At 59.0% G+C, this 13,590-nt stretch overlaps 1 protein-coding gene across 4 annotated transcripts in view; it reads right to left on the bottom strand.

Annotated features, from left to right (window-relative positions):
* Positions 1-822: 822 nt before the first annotated feature.
* The window catches only part of ITPK1 (inositol-tetrakisphosphate 1-kinase), a 165,487-nt gene continuing 152,719 nt past the window's right edge, over positions 823-13,590 (bottom strand). For 3 of the 4 annotated variants that reach the window (XM_055333677.1, XM_055333679.1, XM_055333680.1), the window contains 4 exons: positions 12,144-12,269; positions 10,601-10,668; positions 7,223-7,385; positions 823-2,995 (listed from right to left, as the gene is read on the bottom strand). In XM_055333677.1, the coding sequence (XP_055189652.1) occupies positions 2,637-2,995; positions 7,223-7,385; positions 10,601-10,668; positions 12,144-12,269 (716 nt within the window). In that variant the 3' untranslated portion in view covers positions 823-2,636. The remainder of the gene's footprint in view (positions 2,996-7,222; positions 7,386-10,600; positions 10,669-12,143; positions 12,270-13,590) is intronic. The other variant, XM_055333678.1, reaches the window with a different exon arrangement.

Here is a 13,590-nt window from a genome sequence, read left to right as displayed (position 1 = left end):
GAGACCCTGCAAGTGACCCCTGACCCCGCCCTGCCGGCACTTGTTCCTGGAGCCCTTGACATCGGCTGTGTGCTCAGCAGCCCCGGGCACTGAATCCCCTGAAGACCCCTACATGCCCACCACCCGGCAGAGGCTTGGGAACGAGGGTCTTGACGTCCTGATTCCCGCAGGGCCGCTCCAGGCGCAACGCGGGCACAGCACAGCCGACTCCCCCGCCCCCGCCAGGGGCCCCACAAGGTTCCAGGGCCTCTGGTCCAGAGGCAGCACCAGCAACCCTCAGGAAGGAGCATCCTAGTGGCTCTGCGTTTCCCTGACGCAGACACTGCAGAGCCTGAGGAGACAGGAGGTCTGTGGAGTGTCCTGGGACCCACAGCTGTCAGTGAGCCCCCAGGGACCCTGCGAGGGAAGGTCTGGGGCCGGTGCACCACCACCGGCGACTCATGCTCCCTTCTCATCTGCTCCTGAGGCCCCTCAACCAGAGATGGCCAGGGTCTGCTGGACGGGTTCACAGCCGGGGCAGGAGCAGCCTGTGTGCTCCAGGGGCAGGCCTCCCCTCTCCCACCACCTGGCACTCCCAGTCTTTAGGAAGTGAACCCCTCCCTCGATTCCACTTCTGGAAACCATGGTCACCCTGCTCGCCAACCGCATCGGGGCCAGTGGGGGAGTTACTTGCTGCGTGGGCCCTGGAGCCGAGCTTGGGTGACCTGAGGGGTGGACCTCAGGTACACAGGAGCACGGAAAGGCCTCGGGGGTCACATGGCACCGCCCCCCCCCCCCCCTGCCCACCACCTGTTCTGAGGCAGATCAGGGTTGGAGTTTCATTTAAGAGAGCAAAGCTGTTTTATTAACAGTCCAGAACAATGGAAATTTTTAGCAACATTTGTAAACACGTGTGAAATGCGGTTTGATTTCAGTAGTTTATTTTGGAGACAAAGCAGTGCAAGAGGCCAGCCACACTTTCCCGCTTCCCCGGGGCTCAGGGTTGGACTAGGAAAGGCGCCATACAGACATTATAATCAGGGTTCAACACTCAAGTCGTGTAAACGCGGTTAGTCAGTGGGTCCTCGGGTCACGGGGTTCCTCAGCCGGCCCAGTCCTGCCTGATGGCGGTCACCACCCGGCCCTTCCGCACCCCCCCCACCCCGCCCCTGCTGAGCCTGAAGGTACTGCCCCACCCCCAGGCCTCGCAGCAGCGTCCTCACAGGGCCACAAAGGACAGCCTGGAGGCCTCTCCCACCTTCTCCAAGTAAAAGGGTATCTGAAGGTCATGCTCACCGGGTCCTTTGCATTTTGCCTTGGTTCACCCTGTCCCAGGGCTGGTGAAGGTCCTCGCTGGCCACCTTCTCTGCGGAGAGGCAGGTGGTGCCCCACCAGCACCGTGGGTGGTGCCCAAGGGGCTGGTGGCATCTGCCGTGCATGGAGGAGGGGGTGAATATTTCCTCACTCCTGGGGCCGCAGCTCCCTTCACACTTGGCCGGCTTTGTGCTTGGGGCTCATGGTGAGTACAGGAGGGCCCGCAGGGCAGGTGTCAGAAGATGTGAAGCGCAGAGGCAGCCCTCCTGGCCATGGAAGCGGGCCTCAGCCACCTTGATGCCAGGGGGTGCACTGGGTTGACTTCTCAGGCAGGCAGGCCCCACCGCGGGGCGCAGGGCATCCAGCCTGCCTGCCAGAGGTCTCTGGTCTCAAGTGCTCATTACACAGGAGGACACTGAGGCCCAGCAACACCTGGGGTGATCTGTCCAGTCACAGCTCAAATCCTTGGCACAGACAGGATCAGCCTGGGGCCCCTCATGGGTCCCAGGCGCCACGTGTGGTCAGGGAGGGAGCCCCCCCGACCCTTGCAGGGCTGCACGGGACCCATGCTGAAGGGCCTGGAGGCCTAGGGTGCCAGATGTGGAGATGGGAAGCCAATTCAAGGTCTCGGCCTCCCCTGGGCAGCATCCTTTCGTTAGTGGGCCACAGGTGGACCACAGCCCAGACCCTATGTGGGACCCCCCTCAAGGAAGGAGTGGGTGCACCTCCTGCTTCGTCTGGCTCCTGCTCTGGGGAGCAACACCCAGCAGCTCCCCTGGCCACAGCGTGAGGCCCTGTTCCTCCCACAGCTGTGGAGGTGGCCAACAGGAGGCAACAGAGAGGGGGCTGGGCCTGCGTGCCGGGGGCTGGAGAAGACAGGAGGAACCCTCGTGCATTGTCGGCCGCCAAGCACCCAAACAGGGGCGGCCCCCACGGGGTCCACAGCAGCCATGGAGACACACAGACGTGGATGTGCACACGCACTCGTACACACATAGCAGCCGCACATGCATACGCACAACCCACCTCACACTCAGACCTAGTGTTGAAGACACAACAAGTGTCAACCCAGTGAAGACATCTGCACAGCAGGTACCAGGTGGGATGTCCATCTTTCCCGAGGCTGGACCACTGGGGTGCCCTTCCATCTCCCCCTCCACCACCCCTTATTTCGATCATGACATCAGCAAATCAGGTTAAAAATTAAAAATAAAAACCAAACATAAAACAAGAAGAAGAATCAGATCGCTGGGAATTCTTAGTAGGAGCGTCGCTGCTGGGAGCTGCTTGCCCGGCAGGTGCACCCCGCGGCTCACGCCGCCCTCTGGTCCTGGTCTCCATGGCTATTGGGAGGAGGCCTTAGTGGCCAGTGAGGCCACGCAGTGCTGCTGGAAGCTGGGGGACACGGCTGCGGTGCAGCCAAGTCTCTGGTGTGGGAGCTTGGCGGTGCCGCCCGTGCCCATGCCGCCCGCATCGGCCTCCGACGTCCAGGGTGGGTCCGGGCCCATCATGCTGCCACAGCAGCCAGGGCCAGCGCTGCACGTCCGCTCACCTGCCAGGCTGCCTGCCTGCTCCGCCAGGAGCCTGCTGTGCCTCAGTGGGGCCACATCCCCTGCGGCCGCTGTGGCTGTGCTCTGGCCCTGCAGGACGGTGGCCACGTGGTTCAGGAGGTCTGTGAAGAACTCGCTGACGCCCTCATAGCCTGTGTGTGGGGGAGAGAGATGGGGTTGGGGGGGGGCGTTGAGCCAGGTTGGGGTGTAAACGTGGCCGCAGACAGAGCAGGCCCACCTTGGGGCTCCTAGAGTCACGGTGGGTGTGCTGAGGACCGAGAGACCAAGGCGTGGTAGGTAAGGGGACAAATTGGAGCTACCAAGCCTAGACTCAGAGTGGGAGTGGGGCCCAAGGCTAGTCCTGGAATTTGGCTGAGCCCAGGGCGTGAAATGCTATTACGCTGGAGTGGATGGGCAGACGCCCTGCATCCTGTCCCTCTCAGGCACAGCTTCGTGTCTCATGTATTCACACCCCCCCACCAGTATGCTGTGATGCACGTGGGGGAAAAGGCGTGGAGGGATGGGGGACAGACACGGGCGATGGGGCATGAGGCATGGGGGACGGGAGATGAGGCACAGGGGACAGGGCACAGGAGATGGGGGGAGGGGCCAGGCTTGGGGGGTAGGGGGACGGGCACAGGGGACAGGGCAGCTCCAGAGACCCACTGCACACATGCTCTATCACAAACAGCTCCTTCTCCACGTGGCCTCAGCTTCCTCCTCTGTAAACCGCGAGATCTCGGGGGGAGACGACCCAGCGACCCTGGATCAACAGCTATTGCTCTGGGAACAGTCTGCAGCCCTCTCACCCCCAAGTCCCTGCGGGGGCACCGCTGTGCCACATCTCGGGGCATCAAAGCCAGCAGACCGAGACCAGGCCCCCAAGGGGCCCCTGCATGCCCACAACTGAGCCTTGAACACAGTGGGGCTTGGGCTCCCCCACAGCCCATGCTAAACCCCCAAGACAGACACAAAGGCAATGTCAGCCAACTGCTCCTCAGGCCACCACTGAGCGCTGTGCCATCAGGGCCAGGACTCTGCCTACTCCCAAACAATTTCAAAGACATCAGTGAGTGGGCACCCAGCACTGTCCCAAACCAACCGAGGCCTCCAGGAACAGGGCAGAGTGTGTGTGCCTGCCTGGAAGGGGCTCCAGGCACTGCTGACTCCCCACATGACTGTGACCTCCACCACAGGGTGGGGCAGGGCAGAGGGAGCAGGGCCCTCACTGCTGTCGACACAGGCTGGCTGAAAATAAGCCTCAGGAATGGGCAGGGCGCACTCCTTGTCACAGAAGAGCCCCCCCCCACAGAAGAGCCCCCCCACGCCAGGTGGCAGAGGTGGCCTTGCCTGTCCACCATCTGACTTGTCCAGCAAATAACTGCTGTCGTTTTGAGGTGCCCGAGGCTTCAAGGGGGAACACAGACGTGCCCACAACAAAAATAAAAATGGGTAAACCAGTTGACATGCCCCATGCTTCTGTGTGCCCTTGCTCACTTTTCACAATGCTGTTCCCATTCTGCAGATAAGGAGACTGAGGCACGGAGTCAGGGACTGAGCCCATCAGCAGGGGGATGGATGCGGGAATGCGTGTTTGTGTTGAGCCTGGATTCCCAGGCTCAGGGAGAGCCAGCCTGCGGGCTGCATGCACAAGGGCCCCACTCGTGGCCTCCTCACCGCCCCAGGGGCTGGGGCCCAGGGATTACCCAGGGTTTAGAGGAGGTAAGAGCTCCCAGATGGCAGAGCCGGGACCTCAATCAGCCCTTTGGTACCGTCTGCGCCCAGGGTATCACGTGGAAGCCAGGGAAGAAGGGGTGGCCGGAGCCTCCAGGGGGGTGACAGCGGGTGCACGGCTAGGTTTCCAAGGGAGGGATGCAAATGGAGGGCAGAGAGCTGGACAAGAGTCAAGCCAACAGCAAGGAACACAAGCTGGCTGCTCAGCCAGCACTCTGTGGCCCCCAGACACGGCCCAGGGCTGGGTGTGTATGTGCTTCTGGGGCTCCCAGGGGTGGTCTGGAGACCTGAGGCTGACCTTGAGATGACGGGGGAGGCCCCTGAGGTCTGCCTGAACTGGCTACCAGCCACGCGGCCAGCTCCCGAGGCCTGGGGAGCCGACTAGGTGACAGCTAGCCCTGCGGGGCAGCAGCTGGGGGCCAAGCCCTGGGCCAACGTCCTCTCCTCCGTCTCTGCAGGTGGGAGTCACGGCTCCCGCTGTGCACAACGGACACTGACAACATCCCCGTTGGTGGCTCGTCCTATCACAGGCTGTGAGGGCAGAGCCAGGATTTGAACCCACAGCTTCAGCTGGGAGGCAGGAAGCCATGCAATAGGCGGCAGGGCTCCACTCCTAGCTCCTAGCATGCGCGGGCCACAGGTCTTGGGCAGGTCAACCGGCCCCCACCTCCACGTGCCCACAGGTAAGGGGACCATAAGAGCTCACTGCATGCCGTGCTGTGAACATGAGAGCAGAGCTCTCAGCACAGGCCTGGTGCGCCACTAGTAGCTACTGCTCCTGCTCCTTCCCATGACCAGCGGCAGCCTCCTGGACGGGGTGCCACTGCGCACCCAGGGCCCCGAAGTGGCCTTCCCCGGTGTGCACCCCTCAGGATATACCCCGAGTGCTCCAGACCCAGGCTCTCCTGGACACGGCCTCCCCTGGGCTCCAGGGCATTCCCCTGGCATCGGGCTCCCTAAGACAGTTTCTGCTGGGCTGGGTGGCCAAGGTGCTCCGGCTGCCGTGACCCGACCTCCATTCCCGGCCCCACCTGGGTGGCCCTTGTCTCATCTTCTGTGGCTGGGAACCTCTCCACCCATGCTGGCTCACAGTGTGCTCCTCTGGGCACATAGGATGTGGAGCCAGAACCGCGCTGGGAGGGGGTCTCTCAGGACCTGTGCAAAGCCAAAGCTCAACTGCAGAGCTCCTAACGCTCACCACGTCCCACCTCTATCTTCCTAGAGCTTCTACCCCAACAGCCCTGCATTGCCCCCTCCTTGTCCTCCCATTAGTCTGACTCGGCTCCCACTCTGCTGTCATCACCCGTGTCCTCCCTGGTTTAGAGCCTCTGATATGTCATCATTGGTCCCCGACGTACCCTGGATTCCTTTGGTCTCTTGTCCTGTCACTTACTCATCAAAATCCCACCTCTGGCAGCACCCAGGTCTCTATCTAGGCTGCACCCACAGCGACTGGAGAAACACAGGCCACTGTCCCTACCGGCTCACTCTTACCTAGCTCAGAGTGAAACCCCATGCTGTCACCACACCACATGGCCGGCTCCTCTCATGCCTCCTCGTCCATCCCCCCCACCCCGCGCAGAACCCTGGGTGGGGGTAGGTCTTCCATTCCTGCCGGGCTCTGCTCCCATATCATCACCTCAGGGAGGAGCCCCAGGTACCCCTGTCCTTTGAGGGCAGGGCTCTGGCAGCCATGGGCATGCTGCACCATGTGTCTGCAGCATCTGGGACACATAGTAGGGCCTCAACACATGTCAACCAATGAATGACAGAGAGCCAGCCAGTGGTGTCCAACCAGCCTTGGTTTCCTTGGCTGTGACTTGTGATGGTGGCTGAGCCTGGCTGCACACAGTACAGCGTCACATGTCAAGCACCCAGCCTGCGGTCCACACAGCCAAAGCCAGCTGAAAGGGTGAAAGTCAGCCTTGGGGTACCCCCATGGAACATGGGCCCATCCCAGGACCACCGACCAGGGACGGCACGGCACCATCCCTGCAGGCGATTGGGCCTGCCAAGGGTTCTGTGGGTCCTATCTCCCCTGAGCCCCTTGCTGGATCCAAACAAGGGAAGCATGGCAGAGCCAGGCTGTGTCAGCAGCCCTGAGGACCTGGCACATGCTTCCTGCCTCTGGGCTCTGGCAGACAGCAGGGAGTGGGCGTCGCAGCCACAGGGAACCAGCCAGCACCAAGACCGGCCCCAGAATCACTGCTTAGGGTCAGGGCAGGAGCATGGTGCTGCTGCCAACCTGTACCGTGACCTGGGGTAATTTCTCCGTCCCCAGGAGACTCGTTCCCTGCAGGTAAACCGTGGAGGGTGTGCTTCCTCAGGGTTCTCTCCACTCTCAATCTACAAGGACCCAACAGATGAGCCGAGGGTTGGTGGGCCAACAAAGGCTCATGCTGACAACACAGGGTCAGGTGAGGAGAGTGAGATGTGTTTAGTGCAGGCCCACTAAGCACCCCGTGTTCTTCCTGGCTGGAGGCACTGACCTCATTTGCCAACCTCACCACATGCTATGAACCCATTTTGCAGGTGAGGCTGAGGCCTAGAGGGACTGCATGGGGTTGGTGGGCGCTGGTCCACCTGTCCATCGCCCAAGGTTACTGGTCTATAGGCTGAAGGTGCTTCCTGGCCCCACCACTTACCTGGGAAGGCGTTGATGTCGATGACCGCGTGCTGCCCGGTCTGATTGTTGATGATGATGTCAATCCCGAAGAGTGACACACCCAGCGCCTGCCGAAGCGCCCGGGATAGCTCCCGGATGACCTCGTCGCTTGGCCGCTCAAACACACCTTCGATCTTGTCCAGCTGCATGCGTGCACACACATGGAAGTCAGGACTTCCCTCCAGGAGGGGTCAACATAGACCTAGAGTGCAGCACTCACACAGCTGCTCCTCAGCCCCACCGACAGCTGGGCAAGTACTAAGTGCTCATTACCCCTCTAGTCCCTGCAACACCCAGAAGGACTGGCCCACGCGGCTCATCTTCTGCTCTCGTCCCAGCCAGCCTGGGACAGGTGCACAGATTTTCACGGGCTCAAGCCTGGGCCCTGGAAGGGGCACCGAGGACGGGGAGCCTTGGGAAGGATTTGGGATCAGGGAACATGGATTTGAATCCTAACAAGGACTTTCTAGCTCTGTGGCCCTAGGGAGAAGTACATGGCCTCACTGGGCCTCGGTTTGCTCATGTGCAAAATGGGACCAATGAGGCCTCTATCCTCCGCTGGTCACTGATGTGGTGGGAGAGTATGTGCCTGGCTGGGAGGAGGTGCATGTAGGGCAGGGAGGGCACTGTGTTGCCTCTAAGTCTGCCAGGAGGTTACAGGAGGTAGCCCACAAACTCAGGACCCCAGTCCTGAGTCCTGGGGGGCAGTAAGGCTCAGAGGCCAAATAGGACGAAGGGTGGTCAATCCATTAGAAATAAAAGCAAGGTTTTGTCAAAAACTTACACACAGAATTACCACATGAGCAGTAATTCCACTCCTGGGTCTGTAACAAGGACTCCTATGCCCCTGTTCATAGAAGCACCATCCACAAAAGCCAGGGGTGGAAACACCCGTGGCCATCAACATTGTTGATGTGTCCATACAAATACACAAATTTGTTTTCCACACCATGGCACAGCCTGGGTGAGCCCTGAAAACGTCAGCTAAGTGCAAAGAGCCAACACGACAGGTCACCTACTGTATACTTCTGTTAACATGAGAGGTCCAGGAGAGCCAAGTTCACAGACATGAAAAGCAGATTACTGCTTGCCAGGGGTTGGGAAGAAGAGGGAAGGTGGAGTGACTGCTTAATGGGTACACGGTTTTCTTCTGAGCTGATGAAAATGTCTTGGAACTTGGTAGAATTGTTCACTTGACTATAGTGTACGTTATGGGAAAAAGAACCATAATGCTGAATTTGGAGGGCTGGGGTCAGAGCCCTGGGGTACCAGGCCTTTAACCCAGCACAGACAGCTGCAAGAGCCGACGAGAACTTCCAGTCACGCACAGAGCAAGGAGCCCCGCCCTGGGCCCCATCAGTGGGCCCTGTGAAAGCCACACTCCAGGTTCTGCACAACCATGTGGGTCCCCAAGCCCCGACCCTGATGGCCTGGCGTACTGTCAGAAACGCTTTTGAAGGGGCAGTGCCAATCTGGCTGCAATGAGCTCTTGTCACTTAGCCCCTGCCCAAGCCCGGCTCCGCCTTGCGGTCCCCTCTTGCTGGTCAGAGGTCAGTCAGTGCAGTAGCTCGGCCCTGGACCTGTGGTCCGGGGTCCTTCCCAAGTCAGGGAGCACCAGGCAGCCCTGGCACAGCCTGCTCCCTCCTGCAGAACCTGAGCTGCAATGTACACAACGTACACTGGGTCTTGTTTTCTTGCTCCAATTAATGGGGTAATGAAAACACATGCGCCATGGGATCTGGGGCCAAGAGGCTGTGGCACAGGCATGCCGGCGAGGGGGGCTCTGTCTGTCCTGTTACCAAGTCTCCTGACACACTGCGCCTGAAAGCCCTTCCTCAGCTCAGCTAGGGCATCTCAGAAATCCTTCCAAAGCTGTTTGATGATCTAAACAGCCATCTGAGGACAATATAACGTCAAGGGGCTGTCAACGTCAAGGCTAGGACGGTACTCTGGGAAATGGGGAGGTGACAGAGGTGGCCACCCCTCCCACTCTGGGCACAGGGGGCTAAGCACTTCCTGCACACCGCACTGTCTGCATGCTCTGCACCCAGTAACTCCCCAAATCCCACAACCACCCTGTGGGGCAGGAAGGGGAAAGAGGCTCAGTGACGCACTGTGACCATGTGGCACTCAGGTCTGATGCTGGCATTTGGGGGCCTGCAAGTGAGGTGTTGGGGTGGGGTTCATTTTCAGTGACCTCCAATTGGGAGAAAGGGAGCCAGGGGCGAGTCTGAGGTGGAACTGTCAGGCTGGCCTGCGGGTGTGCACAGAAAGGGTATGGCTGAGTGCATGTCCCTTGTCTCCTTTTATGTGGTATCAGTCCTGGGGGCTTCCTGAAGGGCAGTCACAAGCTGAGGAGAGGGAGGAGATGATGAAGGACCCTCCAGGGAGACAGGAGTCTCTCTAAGCTTTCCCACTTCATAGATGAAGAAACAGCCCGAGCAATGGCTATCTACAGAAGTTACCTGGGACCCTCTGGCGTCAGTTAACAGCCACGAGAGCCACACAGGGATCGGCAGGGACAGCTTCCCAGGACGTCTGTGGAATGCACCCCCCGCTACTCCCCACTTGAGTCACTGGCCAAATATGGTCTGAGAGCCTCTCAGAAAGCCCCACAGAACCAGGTCAGTCTGAAGTCTCTGAAGGTTAGAAGACCAGCAAAGCTTTTCTTGCACAAAACAGCTTTTTATATCTTAGAGTGCATACAGCCAGGCACTGAGAGGTTCTGTTTAAAATCTGGTTGTTCTCCAAGCTTCCCTGACCATGGAGCTTTTTCCTGCGGAACATCTATCAGCATCTTGAGGGACACTGGTCCTCCCTCCAGGTCCTCATCCACACCTGTACTCTGTCAAACCCTCAGCACACAGCTGGCTCCTTGGAGGAACCACACAAACAAGAAATGAACAGGTGGCCTTGGAGGTGGGGGCAGGAGGTAATAGGCAAGTGCATGCCCCCCACATAGGAGAGTAAGGAGCAGGCGCAGGGGCCTGCTGCGGATGGACAGGAAAAGAGAAAAGAAAATGGAGGTCTTGTTGCCTCCCATCCCTTTTTTAAATCAGGGAAAAAAGCAGACTTGAAAGTGGGTCTTCAATTCCTCATGACTGGGGAGGAGTGTGGGGAGGCCTTCACTCTGGGAGGACACTCAGAACATCCTCTATCAGGAGTGACCTAGGGGTACATGGTGTGGCTGTGATGGCTGTCAGCAAGGAGGCCCACAGCAAGCAAGGAATGGGGTCTCTGGGCCCTGCACCCTGCTCTGCTGGAGCTCAGCCCTGCACCCCACCGCCTGTGGCAACCCCACCCCCAGGGTCGGGAGGGAAGGCCAACCACGGCACAGAGAACGGCACAGAGAACGTACCGCAGTCAGGACCGATGAGGACTCGGGCTTCGACACGTTGTGGCTGTTGAAGAAAATGGACTCCCGGTCTGAAAATGCAGACAGGAAAGAGCCTGAGTTAGGTCAAGGCAGGGATGGTGACGCCATCCCCTGACACCAGGGGGCAGCACCACCCCAGTAACGGCCCAGGTGGCCTCACGGTTCAGCAGAACGGGCCCAGCAAGCTGGGCAGCCCCACGCCAAGGAGACACTGCACCATGGCCAGGAAACATGTTCACTCAGGGCTCCCAGGTTGAGTCATCTTCCCGTTCAAAAGCAGCTGCCTTAGGATCCTACCTCTGCCACCATCCTAGGGTGCCCTATCTGGCTTCCCCGACACTGAAGGCCCTGTTCCAAAGTGTGTCTAGTGTGTCTTATGGACATGGCACTAGAAAGGGGGCTGCAGGGACAGCGAGGTGGCTAAATGAGCAGGAAATGCAGTGTATGTACCAGAGTGTCAAAGGCCCAAAGTCAAGATATCCAGGAAATGGGTCTTTCATCCAGTATTTCCTGTCCCTCCCGGTATTTGCCCTTGGAACTCCTTTTCAGGGCAGCACTTGAGAAATGCTGAGCAGCTACTTGGCAGGTGAGTGTTTAGAATACAAGGGTTTGGGCAGCCCGGGTGGCTAAGCAGTTTAGCGCCGCCTTCAGCTCAGGGCCTGATCCTGGAGACCCAGGATCGAGTCCCACATCAGGCTCCTTGCATGGAGCCTGCTTCTCCCTCTGCCTGTGTCTCTGCCTCTCCCTCCCTCCCCCATCCCCCCTTCCCTCCCTCCCTCCCTCCCTCCCTCCCTCCCTCCCTCCCTCCCTCTCATGAATAAATAAATAAAATCTTTGAAAAAAAATACAAGGAAAAAAATACAAGGGGTTCTGCTGTTTCCCAACTATATAGGGAAAAAATAGGAAACCAGAACCTTGGCTTCTATAGGACCCATCCAAGAAAGTATACAGAACAATTTCTGTTTGGCTCTGGAAACCGGTACAACCCCGAGATACCCTCCACCTCCACCCACCCCATACTTCCCCGATCCCCACCACACCCTCAGTTCCCGAGGGGCACTCAGAAGGGCAGAACCATCCCAAGAACAATGAGAGCAGGAAGCAGCTGATGTGTCTGTCCATTCCGTGGAGTGAGGCTGGTCGGTCACACGTTCTTGGGCACTTGGAAGCATGGGCACATGAATGCAAGAATCACAAAACCATGAGCTTCATCACCCCATGCCCCCCACCAAGAATGACATGGGGCCCTGGGCCAGGAGCCCCTACGTGGCCCGGCAGCCTCTTCCTGGGCAGGGCATCATTGCTCCCAGCCCTAGACATATTGCTCATCTATGGGACTCAGGCCCCTATGTACAGGACCGGAAGGGCCTTGGTTGAGCACCACAGTGTGCGGGAGCCAGGCCACAGGGAGCACCTGCTCTGATTGCCAACGACCCCCACCAGCTCCAGGATTGAGGCGCCGCAACAATCATGCATGAGTAAGTGATTCGGGCGGGAGGCCAAGCAGGCAGGCGCTGAGATGTACCTGGCATCCTTCCTGCTAGTGGGGCACACAGGCCCCTGGCCGCCCCGGAGTACCCGACAGTCCTCCCGCCGCTCCGACCAGAGCCAGTCCAGACGGGGGGCACGAGAGACGGTCCTGGGGAGGAGCCTGGGGAAAATAAACACCCTGCGGGACTTGTGCCAAGCAGCCCCACCGATCTTTAGTCCTGGGCGCTGAGAGTCAAGAAGAGGGAACCCTCTGGGGTGGTGAGGCCCATGGGGCCGGAGGACAGAGTGGGGCTCAAGCAGCTGGGCTGGGTGCTCTGGCCTTTTGTAGGCACACCTACTAACCCTGCAGTCCAGCCTGGCTCAACCCCACTAAACTTGGGGCCTCTCCCCAACCCGAAGGGTCCCCAGGGTGCAGAGCAAGCTGGGGTGTGGGGGAGGGGTGGTGAAAGGCAACATAGCAGGTAGACACTACCAAGTTCAGGGGGGCTGAGGAGCCTACAGAAGCCACAAGGAAAACATCATGAGTGCTAACTATGCCAGGAAGGGAAAAAGCTAGGCACTTGAAAGGCATGGCTGGCACCCCACTCAACTGGACAGACCCTGTCAACGCAACAGCATCTTTTGGCAGGAAGACAAATCAGAAATGTGACCATTTCAAAGGACACTGCTTGTCTTCCTGGGTAACTGTGACCTGAGAGCTCCGGCCAGAGGACTATTCTGGGGAGGGGGGCCCCATCCTCTGCTCACATCTGACCCCTGTATGGCCTCAGCAGGGCCCAGAGGGCGTGTGGGCAGCTTCCAGCTACTCCCTGACCCAGGAGACTGGGAAGCCGAGATGGGTCAGAATGGGTCACATGCCCTTTGATGCTACTTCCTCCAGAGGCTTCAAGATAACCAGTCCCTCTAAAGAAGAACCAGACTAGGCCCTGGCACCCTGATCACAGCAGCACTCTAGGCCTGGTGCCCCAGGCCCTCCCTGGGTCCAGACCAGCTCTGAGACACACAGCCTGAGTGAAGAACCACTACCACCACCCTCCTGCAGGGGCAGGAGGGCAATGAGGGGAATATGGGTGCTTCGGCCAATTTACAGATAAGAAAGGTTCAAAGGAAGAGAGTAAATAACAAGTATCCCCAGATACTGCACTAACTCAACAGTTATGAGCAGTGACCACCCATTCTTTGGCTTGGTTTGCTTCATCTTCACAAATGTGTCTGGGGAATGGTAGGACGTGTCAGCACTGCAGACTGTGGCCCAGATCTCCCACCAGATCCCACATCCCTCTCTACTCCATAGAGGAGCTGGACCTAGCCGCCCTGTCCAAGGGGCTCCCTCACCCAGTGGTGGCCCAGGGTCCACAGCCTTTCACCTGTGCCACAATGAATCAATCTTTCTTTCCACATATGTGCTTTCTCCCACTAGAATACCAGTACAGGGGCAGGGTGCTTGGCTGACCACCTCGGTCCCTACTGGATCAGTTCCA

Source organism: Nyctereutes procyonoides, unplaced genomic scaffold (assembly GCF_905146905.1).
Source record: "Nyctereutes procyonoides isolate TBG_1078 unplaced genomic scaffold, NYPRO_anot_genome, whole genome shotgun sequence".
NCBI classification, from domain to species: Eukaryota; Metazoa; Chordata; class Mammalia; order Carnivora; family Canidae; genus Nyctereutes; species Nyctereutes procyonoides.
Note: the sequence above shows the minus strand (reverse complement) of the source record. Positions and strands in the feature narration are given on the sequence as shown.